At 36.7% G+C, this 14,398-nt stretch overlaps 1 protein-coding gene across 1 annotated transcript in view; it reads left to right on the forward strand.

The window, feature by feature from the left end:
• MINDY4 (MINDY lysine 48 deubiquitinase 4) overlaps positions 1-14,398 on the forward strand; it is an 81,492-nt gene that overhangs the window by 33,326 nt on the left and 33,768 nt on the right. Inside the window, exons 10-13 of the mRNA XM_068405081.1 lie at positions 3,222-3,323; positions 4,323-4,386; positions 5,749-5,814; positions 6,065-6,132. Coding sequence (XP_068261182.1) covers positions 3,222-3,323; positions 4,323-4,386; positions 5,749-5,814; positions 6,065-6,132 — 300 coding nt within the window. The remainder of the gene's footprint in view (positions 1-3,221; positions 3,324-4,322; positions 4,387-5,748; positions 5,815-6,064; positions 6,133-14,398) is intronic.

The raw sequence follows: 14,398 nt of genomic DNA on the forward strand, positions 1-14,398 counted from the left end.
AAAGAGATAGGGAGATAGGGTCAGTGGTATAACACATGTGCAGAGTGTAATGTCAAGTTAATTCTCCGATTTTATGCAGTTTAGTTTTTTCTTCTTCTGTTCAGTTCTCTCAGTACATCACATCTGTCTGTAATTCATATCAAGAGCCTGCTGTCCAGAGCACACTTTTAAAAAGTGCAAAAATTAGCTAGTAAAACTTTATTATTTTAATTCAGATTATAATGAGAGTAGACTTTTCAAGGCAGGATGAGGCTCTTGTCCACATAAAAGAAAAAACTCAGAAACTTCCATGCAAGAAAATCAGTACATATTTAGATTTTATGACCAGGAATCTCCACAGAATTCACCAAAGAATTATTTCTGGTTGTGAAAAGCAAGAATTTGTTTCAGCTTGGAGGACAGCCTTTGATCATCTGCTCCTTGGTCCCTTTGAGTCTCAGGTCATCCTTAGTAAAAATAGAGATGTTAACCTTTTCCTCTTTCAGCATGGTTCAGTGATCATAAATGTCATAAAATTATGTGGCACCCGAATATGTGGATTGGGGCCAGACTGTTTAAACTATGTGTCCCAACTCATCCCAGCTACAACCTATCCTGTTTACTTGGCAATATTTGCCTCTTCTATTTTTCCCCTCCTATTATCCACATAGTTTTAAAAGATTTTGTTTTTACATATTTTGTATATGAAAAATGCTGCTGAAGTATGCAGAAAGTCTCCAAGGAATTTCAGGTTAGCAGGTGAGCTCTTTGTCTTTATGCACAGAAATGCTAAAAGCCTCCAGGCTCCTAAAAATGAATAGCAAGACAGACTGTTTTATTCATGAGATAAACATATTCTTCTTATGATGTGTTTGCCATGGGCAGAAACTCTTAGGCAGGCAGAAAGAAAGGGAACTCTCAGAGCTTGAAATGAGAGGATTAATATTTCTTTCTAATTCTAACCTGAATTTTCAAATTATTAGCCACTTCACAGTAAGTGTTTGACTTCAGGCTTCTTCAACATTCAAGAAATAATTATCATGTCTTCTTACTCTGCTACCTCTCTCAGACACATAAATTAGTTGCTATGCTTCCCATAAATTTCTGAGTGTCTGTATTAGAACACAGGCAGAGATAAGAGAAAGTTGTGATTATATTCTTTTTACTTGAAAACTCTCACCAATTATTTCCCATATCTCACATCCTTCAGAGAGGGAAACATTCTCTAAATGAACATTATATTCAAGGCAGACATTGAACTTGAAAGTCTGTTTAATTTTTTGATGTTTGGTGTTTCTTGTTTAGTCTTTTGAATTATTAGATCTTTTACTCAAATGCTGGGAACAGATTTTGACATCATGTCCCACGCTGGTAACACTCTAAGGCTGATAATATCTGAGTTTCAAAGACTGCCATTCTTGAAGGCACTAGAGAAAATTCCAGTTCTGTGCTTCCCAGGGGCATGGATCTGTTGTCCACTTCTTCAGGCTCATGGATGTTGTGTTTTTTTCTTAAATCTGCCAGTTTTCCATTATGTGACTTTTGGCCTCCTGGTCCTTTATTTCTGCATTCACATCTTCGAAGTTAGAACAACAGGAAGTGTTAGAAGACTTCACAAAACACAGTTTGTAGGAAATGTGTTGACAGCGTTGCTTACATGTTTGGGATCAATGGACTACTGTAAACAATCCATAGTTTTGCACACATTGTGTAAGTTCTAAGTCAAGCATCTAAGTGAAAATATTTCAGGAACAGTGGGGCTCCACAGACCAATACTGGGTCAGTTACCATAATATTTTAGGTTACCACTTTGGGGCATACATTACTACTAGTGTTTATTGCAGATGGTACTTTAGATAAAGTCTAGTAGTAGATAAGAACATGATGGTGTAGATTTGTTGACAAGAGTCAAGAAAGAAAAACTTAAGAAAGAAATTAAGCATGAAGGCCTTTATAAACCAAAAATCATATTTAATATATAAACCAATCCTGTAACAGAATATTAAAACAATTTTATTACAGATTTAAAGATTTAAAATTTTAGCTTCTCTTGTCCATTATTTGCCAATACAGTGTTGTTCGCTGAAGTACATTTACATGGGTTTTTTTGTCCAACCAATTATAAATATGGATTCTGAAAGAGCATCCACTATTTCTTTTAGACGATTGCTTTTCAGGGTATGATTATAGATCTGTATACAGGCAGTTCCTGTTGTTGATGATACCTTATTTAGTCTTCTCTTGATTTTGGTCCATTGCTCTTAATGGTAATAATAGTTTTGTTTTAATCATTCCTTATAAATCAGACATCATCTTTAGTGTTAATCTCCTAGAAGCAGAGATTGTGCATTTCATCTCTTAGATTCACCTATATTACAAGAGTATTGTCATAAAACATAGACATAGGCTAGCAAGCTTACAATTGCTTAGCTTAAGTACCCATAACAGCAACTTAAGCTCATCCAGATCCCCCAAATGCAGCACACTGCTGTTAACACTTGACCTAGGTGAATTAACTTCTCTCAAATTTCTGTTTTGCTTCTGACTTCAGAAGAGACCTACCCACTGTGCCCAGTTTGTTCCACTAGGAATCTAAAGAGAAAGTTATTCTAGATACAGCTCTATTCATTGAATCTGATTATCTTCAGTACGATCTAAGGTACCTTCTTAAATGCCTAAAATGAGATTTAAGGTGGTTCACCTCAAAGCATGGTTCCAGAAGGCCCATATTCCAGTGGTGACTTCAGTTGCATCTCCCTTTTTAGAGCTCGTTAGGTGCTGAACAGCAGCACCACGTTCTCCTGTCACCTGTCCAGTCCAGTGCTGAGAAGTCTTCATACTGCGTGCACAGTGAGTGCTCTCATGGCATTTCATTCAGATGCTTAATCCTCAGAGAAAGGTCATATTCAATGGTACCTTTATACCTGGTATGTCTTCTCAGTAACAATACTAGCTCCCTGTTCAACTCACAGATTTTTTTTGAGTTGGCCATCCAAGCTGTCTCTTTCTTTATAGAAGGAACTGAGATACCTTAATGATAATTTTCGGAGACAACTTGCCAGAGCCTCATTATTAGGCATTACAACACCTAAATAGTCTCTAAAACAATACTTTTGTTCTTTTAGCTGCAAACCTGCTATGAATCTGTGTATACTGTAATTGGGGCAGTTTGCCCTCTAATGAGTAAGCTTCCCAAAATACATTTTGGTACCTGTCTGTTTCTTGCAATTCCTGGACTGCAGTTGTCTTCAGCCTTCAGAAGTTCACAGGACCAAATGCCTCACCATGGCTATTGCAGACATATTGTGGCGTGCAGGAGGCAATGAAAAAGCAATTGTGGCACTGTAAGTAGGAGAAGCAGTTTTAGTTATTGTACAATGCTGCTATATTTGTGTCTGTTACATATGTACATAGTTTACAAAATTAAAGTTTTCTAAGATGTATTTATGCAGTCTAAAATGGCTTAGGGAGAAATGCAAAATGTCATTTCTGCTGTCCCACTACCTGGGACAGACTAGTCAAATTCTTTGATATTGCTGTGAAAGATCCTGTGGATTTCACTGAGACTAGGATTCTTCCAAAATCTTTACCAAGAGTTATTTTTCCAGATGCAGCATTTTACTCCAACAATTTTGTATTACAGGGTATTCTATCATGGCAGAGATTAATTTCCTTTTGCTACAACTGCCTACTAGTGACTTAGTTTATGCTATGCAATTAGGCTGCTTGTACACAAGACATCTGACTTTTAGATTTCTAGCTTTGGCTCTACTGGATCCTACACAATATTTTTAAGTGAGCCAGGTTATGTGAGAATAGTTAATTTCTTTTATTAGATCAACTAAGATAGCTGAAAAATAACAGAGAAGCTTTTGGCCACAGAAGTCCTTCTTCAAACCTGAAATAGAAGCAGCAAATTCAAAGACATTTCAAATGATATTTTGCATATTTTACATCTATAAAATGCTTCCTTTGTGATGATATTGTACATATGTTCTTCTGCTTGTTTTAATGTCATTGCTCTAATATTTTTTCCAATAAAAATGATCATTAACATTTTAAACCTATATTTATCCTCTTTCTATACATAGAGAAACTTGTATTTCATATTAAACAGACTGAGAAAGCACAGCACAGTTAAAGTATATGCTTCAATGATAAAACTTTCTTTAATATATAATATGTACTTACTATGCAAGAGATCCTTTTTTAAAAAAGTGGTTAAAAATAATAATACAAAATCTTTGGCTCATCATTCAGTTCATATAACATGTTAATTTCTCTTTAATGCCATTTTATTCCTTTTAACACGAGCTTTGATTTTGTCTGAATATCCTCTTCAGGCCATCAGGAAGACAGCAGTTCACTCCCATAGGAAAATACAAGGCAGATGGAATCTTAGAAACTGTAAGGCTCTATGTAACTCGCAGTAACATTCTCCATATATCCTCTTTATAGCTTTTCTTATTTTAGTACAATGAATCGGATTTCCATTGCTCTCTTACTGTTTTAAAATATTTTATGTGAAATGAGTTAGTTGTGATCCAAAAACTGATAGGAAATAACAAAATCCTGTAGTCAGTCTGTCTCTGAGTTGTCTCAGTGTCTGTGGGCAGTTGGGCTGTCTGAAGTCCTTTTTGTTCCATCTACCTTTCAAGCTTATAAACTGTGCCTGTTTTTATTGATATGCAGTAAAGTGAACATGGATCCTTTCAAGTTGACCAGCGTGGCCACGAGCATCAAAAGGCTGCAACTGCTTCTTGTCTTACCCAGAATTCTTTGCATTTTTTTCTCCTTCAGCAGCTCCAAATGGCAAAATACTTTCCAGTTGTGCCTTTATTTCCATCTGAAGTTCTGAAATGGCTTTGCAAACAGTGATGCCATAAGCCAGGCATTAGTGGTTTAAGGAAATACTACTGGCCTCCTAAATGGAGGAATGGATGTGTCAACAAATTTTCAGAACCAGACAGTTTTGGAACAATTGGAAGTGAAAACCTGTATAAATAGGGTGAATGCTGTAGAAAACCTTGGCTATAATATGCTCTTCCAAGAGAGGAGTTAGATTATTTAATTAGTGTGTTTACCTAATTCTCAGCTGCTGGCTATTTCAGATGCTAGCACATTTGTCCTGCCTCTAAGTACTGCTTATCAAAGGTCACGTGGACATTGCCACAGTGACAACGTGGCAGAAAGGAATATAATCCAGACTGCTTGATCTTTCCTCACACAGTATCCACAAGACCATCGTTTCTATCAAAATCTGAAGACGGAAAAATAGACAAAGAATGTTGAAGTAAGGGCCTGGATCTGTGAATTCTCCTGAACTTCATGTTAAATAGGAATATTCACGGGAGTACTCTCTCAGTATGATAAGTGCTCCAATACATGCCTGCCGTAGATGGCTCACCACATAGGTGCAAACTCCTGAGCTACTTGCCCATTCTGTCTTCTAAAGCTTCTGTATTCCTGTTTGTTCTAGGAGGTGTTTTTCATTGCATAAACAATGCTTAAAATGGAATCAAACTGTTAAATGAGCTTAAAACCACCAAGAAGCAGTATTTCAAAATTCAGAATATACCAAGTGCTGAGATACAATATTATACCAAGTACCAACAGTCAGAGGCAGATTTCATTAGAGCTTTATTTCATTTTGTTAGTTCAAATCTTTCCAGTCAGATTTAAATTTTTGGCTACTTTAATTCAGCTTTCAGGTTATAAAAATGAGTTGTTGTTTCAGTTACTTTTTTTTCTTCTTACATTTCTTCTCAGCTGATACTACATAGCGTCACAAGATATGAAGATCTGATTGTATTTCTTCAGCAGAATATTCACCAGGTACTGTGTATAGAGAAGATACTAAACCTGCTGCCAGTCTTTCTGTGTTTATCAGTCTCATATGATGTCTTCTTAACATTGTTTCAAACACTATTTGGACATGCCTTGCATTTTAACAAACAGAGCAACAAATTGAGTTTTAGCATAAATGAGAACAATTCTTTCTGCTTTCAGTTCTATTGTTATTTCTTTAGGTTTGGGCAAAAATGTACACAACAAACAAAATAAAAACTGTCCTTTTCTTTTTCAGTTTGAAACTGGTCCCTATGGGTGCATTCTTCTGACTGTGTCTGTCATCTTATCAAGATCTATCAATCTGTGAGTGTCTTTGTATCCCTGTTTCATAAACTGCAAAGCAAACGAGCTGTGCAAAGTGAGGAAACATGATGTACTTAACTCTCTGGCCTTTTTAATCTATCTTGATGTTTACTCTGATAAATATAGGGAAGTTACGCAGATATACTCACCTAATCTTGGCTTTTTTTCTTGTATACACAGAGACTTGTATACATATATATGTGTTTATGCTGTTAAAGTGGCAGTGATCAGTCCACCACAACTGATAAAAATTACTCCATCTGAACATTAGGCATCATGTCTAAGGTAGTTGCCTATACTCCCTGTCTTGACAGTTGAAAGCAAGACTCATTTAGAGGCTTATTTATTTTACATACTTTAGGTATCTGTCTTAGGTAGGGATGAATAACTTGCTTGTGATGCCTCAATCTCTCTGTCAATTAAAATGATAAAGGCTAGTACAAATGGATTAGGCAGCTAATTTTTGGATTATTGTAAGTGAGGTATGACAAATCTGGTCTCAGTTTATTGGTGTAATAAATATGCTGAGCTCTAACTAAGGGGTAGTCATTATAGCCTCTTTTGAAAGCTCATTGAGGCTGGCCCAAGCACAGTTGCAGTTAGTTGTGCTTTTATACAGATTAAACATATTTCTGTGGTACTGTGAATATCAGAGTGGATCAGAATATAAAAGCTTTCTTCATTTTGTCAAATTCCACTTTTGTAAAGATCTCCTAGAGTTATCTGCAAGTGAAAAGAACTGTTCCTTGACAACTTGCAATAACAAGTGACATGAAGAGAGCAGCTGCACTTGAAAGCAGCATGGGTTTGATTTATGTGAGCTTTTATTTATTACATCTCTGCATTGTCTTGAAAATAAATAGCAACTTAGTCCAAATTTGTGATATGCATTCAGTTGCTCACCTACTGAGATTCCTACAGGTGCTTACAGATTTCTTTCTTTTGCTTACAGTAACACTATAGGCCATTGATTTAACTCCACTTTTGCACTCTAACACAAATGACATGATAATTTTATAGCATGTGTCATTTTATTCTCATTTTTCTGAGCTAGTTACAGCAGAGAGGTCCAGATTAATAAAGGTATTTGAGCAAGTAATTACATATTTGGCATTTGGTAGGATCACCAAAAGCAGGAATGTTCCTAATTGCCATTGATTGCATTGCTTTACTTGCTATAAAATAGTAAACATTCTTTAATAATATAAGCAAGGAGCTTATTTTTCCCAACACCTCTCAATTCTTAACAGATGGATTATGACAAGGCCAATCAATCATCTATGTTTGTATTTGGGGGAGCTAAGTGTCTAAAGTGAACATGAAAATTCCTTATGGTGCCTATTTGCATTTTTAGGTATCTAAATATTTTTACAGTTCTTGTCCACAATGTCAGAATTGTTTATAAACCTTAGCTTTATTTTGAGGAAGATTCATGACTTTCTCACAGAACTTCATTTTAAAGTACTGTTACTCTTTTACCTTGGTACTGTGTAATACAGTGTATTGTACCTATCTTTTGTTTATAAGAAACAGGAATTTTTCTCTGTCACGAGATACACTGGAATGTGTTTTCAGACCTTTGCATAAATTTTTTTAGAAGTGCAAACTAAATTTCGTTTATGTGATTTTCAGTAGTAGATTTGAATGGCTATGTCATAGTACTTAGAATATTGCAAATATCAAGACAAATAACTCACTGCTCATATCGCCAAGAAGTATGTACCATTTAGTGAGTGTTACAAGCATTGTAAGTAGTTATTTACATAACTGGCATAGTTCTGGATGAATAGTTGAAGACAAATAAGAGTTGGTTTAGGTAATGGAATTTTCAACCAGTAATAGATCTCCCTGGGATTTTTTTTTGTCCCAGTTTTTTAACAGAAAATCAGTGTGGTGGTTTTTGTTTTTTTTTAAAAAAAAGAAAACTCCATGGAAGTTTCAATTGTCCTGATTTTTGTGTTCATATTCTATTGAACAAGCTAGATAGATTATTTAATTTTAGTTGAGAAGTTGACATATTTTATTTTCTCAGATCACGTTGAAAAGCTTCTGTCTGGGTCAATTCTTCACTATGTGCCCACAATACTGACTCTCTGGGTTAAATAACTCTTCTATAAATAATTGGCATTTCTTGTAAGTAAGTTGAAGACTAAGGGTGGAATTGTCCTGAACCGTGGTTATCATAAAACAACATTGTGTAAGATGCAGAGGTATGTCCAGTGAAACCAAACCAAAGCATTTACGTTTGGTTCAAAGAAAGAGAAGACTGGCATTTTGATTAATGAATATTGAAATGCTTCTTTCAATCAAAAATATTGTTCCCAATGTTTGCTGTTCCATTAATAATTCCAGTGTTTATTGAAGCTTTCACTTCAGGATATAATTAGAAGAAAATAATAATACATTATTTTAGATGGTGGAGAAGCATTAATTGCAAGTTAAAAGGCAGAGCACTGAATGTGGACTAAATGGTGAGGTTGATTAATTGAAGGAAAAGTACCACTGTACCAAGACCTGTGCAGTTCAACCTATCCAGAACTGATCTGGAAGGAGTGCAGGATAATGAGACCACAAAGCTTACAGACTTCCTCAGAGCAGTCACATCTGTGGACAGATGCTTCCCATGTCTGGACAGATGGAAGACGGCATGAAGTTGTGACCATGCCACACAACTCAGGGATGATAGCTACAGTACTTGGTGTGGTTCAGATTGACTGAGACACGTTAGCACCTTCTTAAATCTGTGACTAAGTTCTAGCAGTTCAGAAGGATCTCACAGTGCCAACAATGGAGTAATGTTATCTAAGTTTAGCCTTCTAAAAATTATGCCAAGTCTCCGTCCTCCCAGCTCCCTCTGTAATCAATGAAAAGAGAGAAGCTCTTCTAAGAGACAGTCATCCCATCCAAAAAGAAATGTCAAGAAAGGTGAGGAGAATTGCTGTGGGCAGTGCCTATCTTTTTTCTTTGATTTTGGAGGGAGAACTACTAGCTAAGACTCCTGTTTCTTAGATGTTTGCTGTTTCAAGGGCATTCGCTTGACTTATTTTAAATGTCTACCTTAGAATGAGATAAATCACCTCCTGCTTACTTATCTCCTCTATATAAAAAGAAAATCTAAATGACCTACTCATATAGAGGCTTTACACTATAAACATCAAGTTGTGAAATGAATTCTGTCTTATAGTGACTGGTCAATAAAATGGGAGATGAAATTCAGTGTTAATAATGCAAAGCATTATACATCAACTAGTGATGGGCTTTAAATAGGTTATTATAAAAAAGGAGAGAAATTCTGGCACCACTGCTAGTAATTTAATTATCTGAGCATATCAGTTCAATTTTCTATGACAGACAAAAAAGAACTAATGTATTGGGAGTTACGGTGATAAGACATGAGAGCAGAATAAAACCATGGTAATGTCTTTGTATAAATATATGATCCTCTCCTGTCTTTATCTTGCATGTAGTCTTGTCTCCCCAGGTCAGTAAAGACACATCAGAACTAGAACACACTAGAAGGCAAAAACAAAGTTTCCTTTTAGTGTGTACTAGCTTCTGCATGAGGACAGATGAAATTTTTCCTCTTCATTGCAGAGGAATAACTTGAATGTGATAAAAATTTAGACATCCATGATAAGGTGAATAAGGAGTGATTATACATTATTTCTCGGAGTCTAATAACTTGAGGGCTGTCATGGAAATGCTCAAGCTTCAATTTTAAAACAAACCATGGTACTTTTTTTCCACAGTGTAAGTGATTTTCAGTACTGGGAGATGAGGAGGCCAAAAGTATGAAGAGGTTCAAATAAATTTAGACAAATTACTGCAACATACATGCTTCAGTAACTTTAAACCCACCCATGTAGATGTAATCTCCATGTGCCCCAGTTTTGTGTTCTGCCTTGACGTTTGCTACAGCTGCTGCTGACTGGATGTTGGGTTAGGCTGACTTTTGGTCTGGCTCTGTAATTTTTGCATTGTTACTAATTTTTCTTGTAAACGTAAATTCCAGATTTCAGCTAGGTCTATCAGGCAGTTGTTCTAAATCGCTGACAGTCTAAGTATTTTTATTTAATGGGAACACATGCCAGGAAATGCAGGGTTTTGCACTGCTTTGTAGATTTTGGTAATGAGTTTATCATACTGCATACCCTAGCCGTCATCACTGGTAGAACTGATAACAAATGGCCAAAGAGGAGTGAGAATTCCTGAGGAAGTTGCTGAGAACGTGTTGTTGCTTCTGGTACGGGAAGGAATGCTAGTCACTAACAATTGTAATCTGTTTTTTTTTTTTTACAACCAGTTAAAAATTAAAAAAGAGTGGGCGTATTGTACTAGCTCAGGGGACTAATCTTCCTGAATGTGCAAAATGTGTAGTACAATCTTCATGTTGTTAAGAGCTACAAGATATTTTCCACGTACCTGGGAGAGACTGAACTTAAAGGTGGGCTGCAAGCCCCCATGTGGGCCTCACTGTTGCATCCGAGAATGGCACATTGCATGTAGGAAATTTCCTACATTTCATGTAGGAAATACTCAGGAGTGGTTTACACTGACCCAGTAATGGCAGCTTCAGTAAACCCCACAGCCTTACTGAAGTTACAACACATAGTGGAACTGCAGCACAAGCTTCTCTGCTAGATGCTGTCTCATCACCTCTAACACTTGGCACCTTCCTCACTGTGCTTACTCATGCAAAAGCATTGCTGTATTGGGGTGTGACTGATTCTGATCCATTCATTGAAAAGCCTTCTTTAAATTTCAGCTTCTTACCAACCAGTCACACTGTCTGTTTTCATTGCCATATTTCGCTTAATCAGTGCAATAACTTTATTGCATAAAACCATAATTACTAGAAGCTATTATAGGAAAGAACATATTGAATGAGAAAATTCCTTAGGTCAAATTCCTTTGTGGAAAAGCAGTGTATTGCCCTTTTCAGGCTACCTGGAGAAAATAAATAGAGCCTCATCTGAAACACAGACTCATTGTGTTACTCACAAATTTGCTGACCAGTAGAATCAAAACACCAGTGTTTACATTCTCTTTTGTTGACTTAGGGATGCTTTATCCCTTACTGATAGCCAATCACAATGTAATTCTACAGTCAGCATTGATCATTTGGGTATCTTTTCAATTTTTTCTCTAAAGTGTTTGTGTGAGAGTAAAGAAAACAATGGCTTCATCTGCGGAAAAAAAAAAAGGGACTAATTTTTCAAGTGGAGAGGAGGCTGTGTACTTCATTAAGGCTGGCCACTTATAAACCTAGGAAAATACACGTCAACACCTTTTCCCTTATTGTGATCCCACAAGTCTAATAATTCCCCTTCTGTAGCCTTTACTGCTCCAGAAATGTGTGCAGCCCCGTTTAAAAATTATTTGTGCTGTTTTCATTTCTGAGTTTGGGAGTTTTGGTTGTTTGTTTGTTTGTTTGTTTGGTTTTTTTTCCCAAAAGCCAATGCCTTTTATTAAATGGAATAAATCACATTTTCATTCCTTATCAGTCTAGGATTTCTCACACCAAGTAAGTCTGCCCTTAGTTATTAGTAATTTATCTAGTTCTCTGAAATCTTCTATCAAGTAACAATTTCTTACTAGGGAGAATCATATGATTAAAACTATGTTGTTCTGTGCCCTTGAGCACTTATTCTTCGTTCCTGTGGTACCGTTTTACTGAACTAGGGAAGTTAAATTTCCTTCATCTTTCATTCTAATCCATCCTTGAAATAAACACACAGAAGCATCGAGTCATGTTAATAGCTGTCCAGTATACCTATTCCGTCTCAAAAAAACCCTTCCTATAAGAAATGAAGCTGAGCTGCACTTGTCTTGTTATAGGAGAGAGAATTTTTGACTTGTTTGAACTTCATGTGAGAGGAAATCTTGATCAGACAGGTTAAAGGACCAGTGGCTACTATCCCTCTCTGGCTATGCAGAGCATCTAGATTCAGCATTTTCAGAACTAATATACCTTCCTGAATTAATAACTTGCTTATCTGATGAATCTGATTTTTGAGTGCTCTGAGGATGTTGGACAAACTATGCATTGTTATCATTATTATGCCCTGTACTATGCTCAAATTATCCGTTTGCCAACTTGGTTTTACTTCTGTAATTATTTGTCTGGTTGCAAGCCATAGTCCAAGAATCTTCCTGCTTTGGTCCATTGGCAAACTATTTTTAGCAATTTTTTAAAAAATATCACAGTTCTGTCTTCACTCATCTCCATAGGACAGGATTTGACTGTGAGACATAGTTATATATGTACATTGTGTATTTGTAGTGCAGCAATACCTATGGGCTGTAATAAAGATCAGAAGCTCTCCTTGCCAAAGAGTCAGAAAGAGTAAAGCCAGATCCAGAGTCACCTCAGCATGCCACCTATTACTGCCCAATAGCTCTGACCATATATGCACAAGCATGTGTTCATCCTTGTTTCACGCAGGAGAAAGTTATCTCAGATTTGCTGCAGGGTAAGAGCACGTATGTATGCAATTACTATGGTTCACACTCTACCTGGCCTCAAGATCAGTTGTTTGCCCATAGCCACGCAATTCCTGCTCTACAGAATATTCATAGAACAGGAAGGACATGTGACAAATGGGAAGCAGAAGCCCGTGGGAACTGATTTATCAAAGAGCTTCCAGATACGCGTAATTTGTTGGGCATGGGCTATAAGCATGTGAGCACATTGTTTTACGATGGCCAGAATGAGGTGCCACAAATCAGAGAAGAAACTGTAAATTGACCACTGAACTTTGGCATCTCTAGCCATGATGTTACCTGCCTTTCAGACATGATTTGCTGGTCCACTTTCATCTGGATTATTTCATATTGCTGCAAGGACAGAATAAGCACTCTTAAACAACCATACACTTCATTACGATAAATAATCGTAAATAACCTCAAATAACCATATTAAAATTATAAACTATTAGTGCAATTAAAACATATTGAAAGCCAAGCTCTGGGAAGACTACCTTTTCTCAATAAGACAAGTTTTTATTGAGATGTGTAACAGAAGATAGTCATCGTTGTAGTAATCTGTATGAAGCTTTTTTTTTCCTGTATCCTTTTCTATATCCTTTCTATATCCTTTTCTGTATCATTTACTGTGCAATAACCCTGATTGTGACATGTTACTTGACTTTAAACTCTTTCAGTCACGTAGGACATTGAAAAAGAAAGTGATGCTCTGTTGGCGCATGAATTGCAGATGGAACAATGAGTCCTTCACCCTCAATCCACTTTCCTTAACTGACACCTTTTCCTATCTCAGAGCCAATCTCTAATTTAGAGTTTCCCTAAAATGCACCTACTCTCCTCATGCTATTTGACTGGTGAAGAAAGGCGTTCTGTGAAATGACCATTTGGCTTTTCCAATGGTAAATGCAATTAGAACTTCACGTAAAAGATCCAATCACATGGGGCATACTCAGTTCTTGATGAAAATATGTTTTTCCATGTGACAGTTTTCTGGGAAAACTTTTTCAGAGGTAGTTTCACGCTGCTTGAGAACGCCTGGGAGACCAACAGCAAGGGGAAATTACGTGTGTGAGCAGCTTTCACTCAGTGTTTACAGTTATGTAATATAAATACATGTCATCATGTATTTTACAGCTTTGTCTTTTGGTTTTTGAAAAAGATAGGGAAGCAGCTATTTTTAAGGGGAAACAGCTGTCAATTACATTACAGTAGCGGCTTGACCTAACTGAAAAATCCATATTTGAGAGTCTCAGACCTTCCAAGACCCATTTGTGATTTTATAACATGGAGGAAGCATGAGATTAGATTTACCAGGAACAGTGGGAGGAGAGCAAATAGGAGAATTTGTGTGGGATACAGTCCTTGGTAGGGAAGAATTGAGTCCTTGTTTATTTGGCTAAGTGAACTTCTGTGTCTCCTGCTTGATAGGTTGCATGTAATTCATAATCTTCATGATCTTCCTTGTCTTTGAGGCTCTGTTGTGTGAATTAGACAGAAGCCCTTCTAGCTGGAGTGTTCACTGGGCAAGAATTCTTGCCACCTAAATAAATATCTTAATAAATGTAGAACCCTAATCACAGAATCAATCAGGTTGGAAGAGACCTCTGGGATCATGGAGTCCAACCATTGCCCTGACACCACCATGTCAACTAGACCATGGCACTAAGTGCCATGTCCAGTCTTTTTTTAAACACATCCAGAGACGGTGACTACACCACATCCCTGGGCAGCCCATTCCAATGTCTAATAACACTTTATGAGAAGAAATTCTTCCTGATGT

The sequence above is a fragment of the Nyctibius grandis genome, chromosome 7 (genome assembly GCF_013368605.1).
Source record: "Nyctibius grandis isolate bNycGra1 chromosome 7, bNycGra1.pri, whole genome shotgun sequence".
Taxonomy (NCBI): domain Eukaryota; kingdom Metazoa; phylum Chordata; class Aves; order Nyctibiiformes; family Nyctibiidae; genus Nyctibius; species Nyctibius grandis.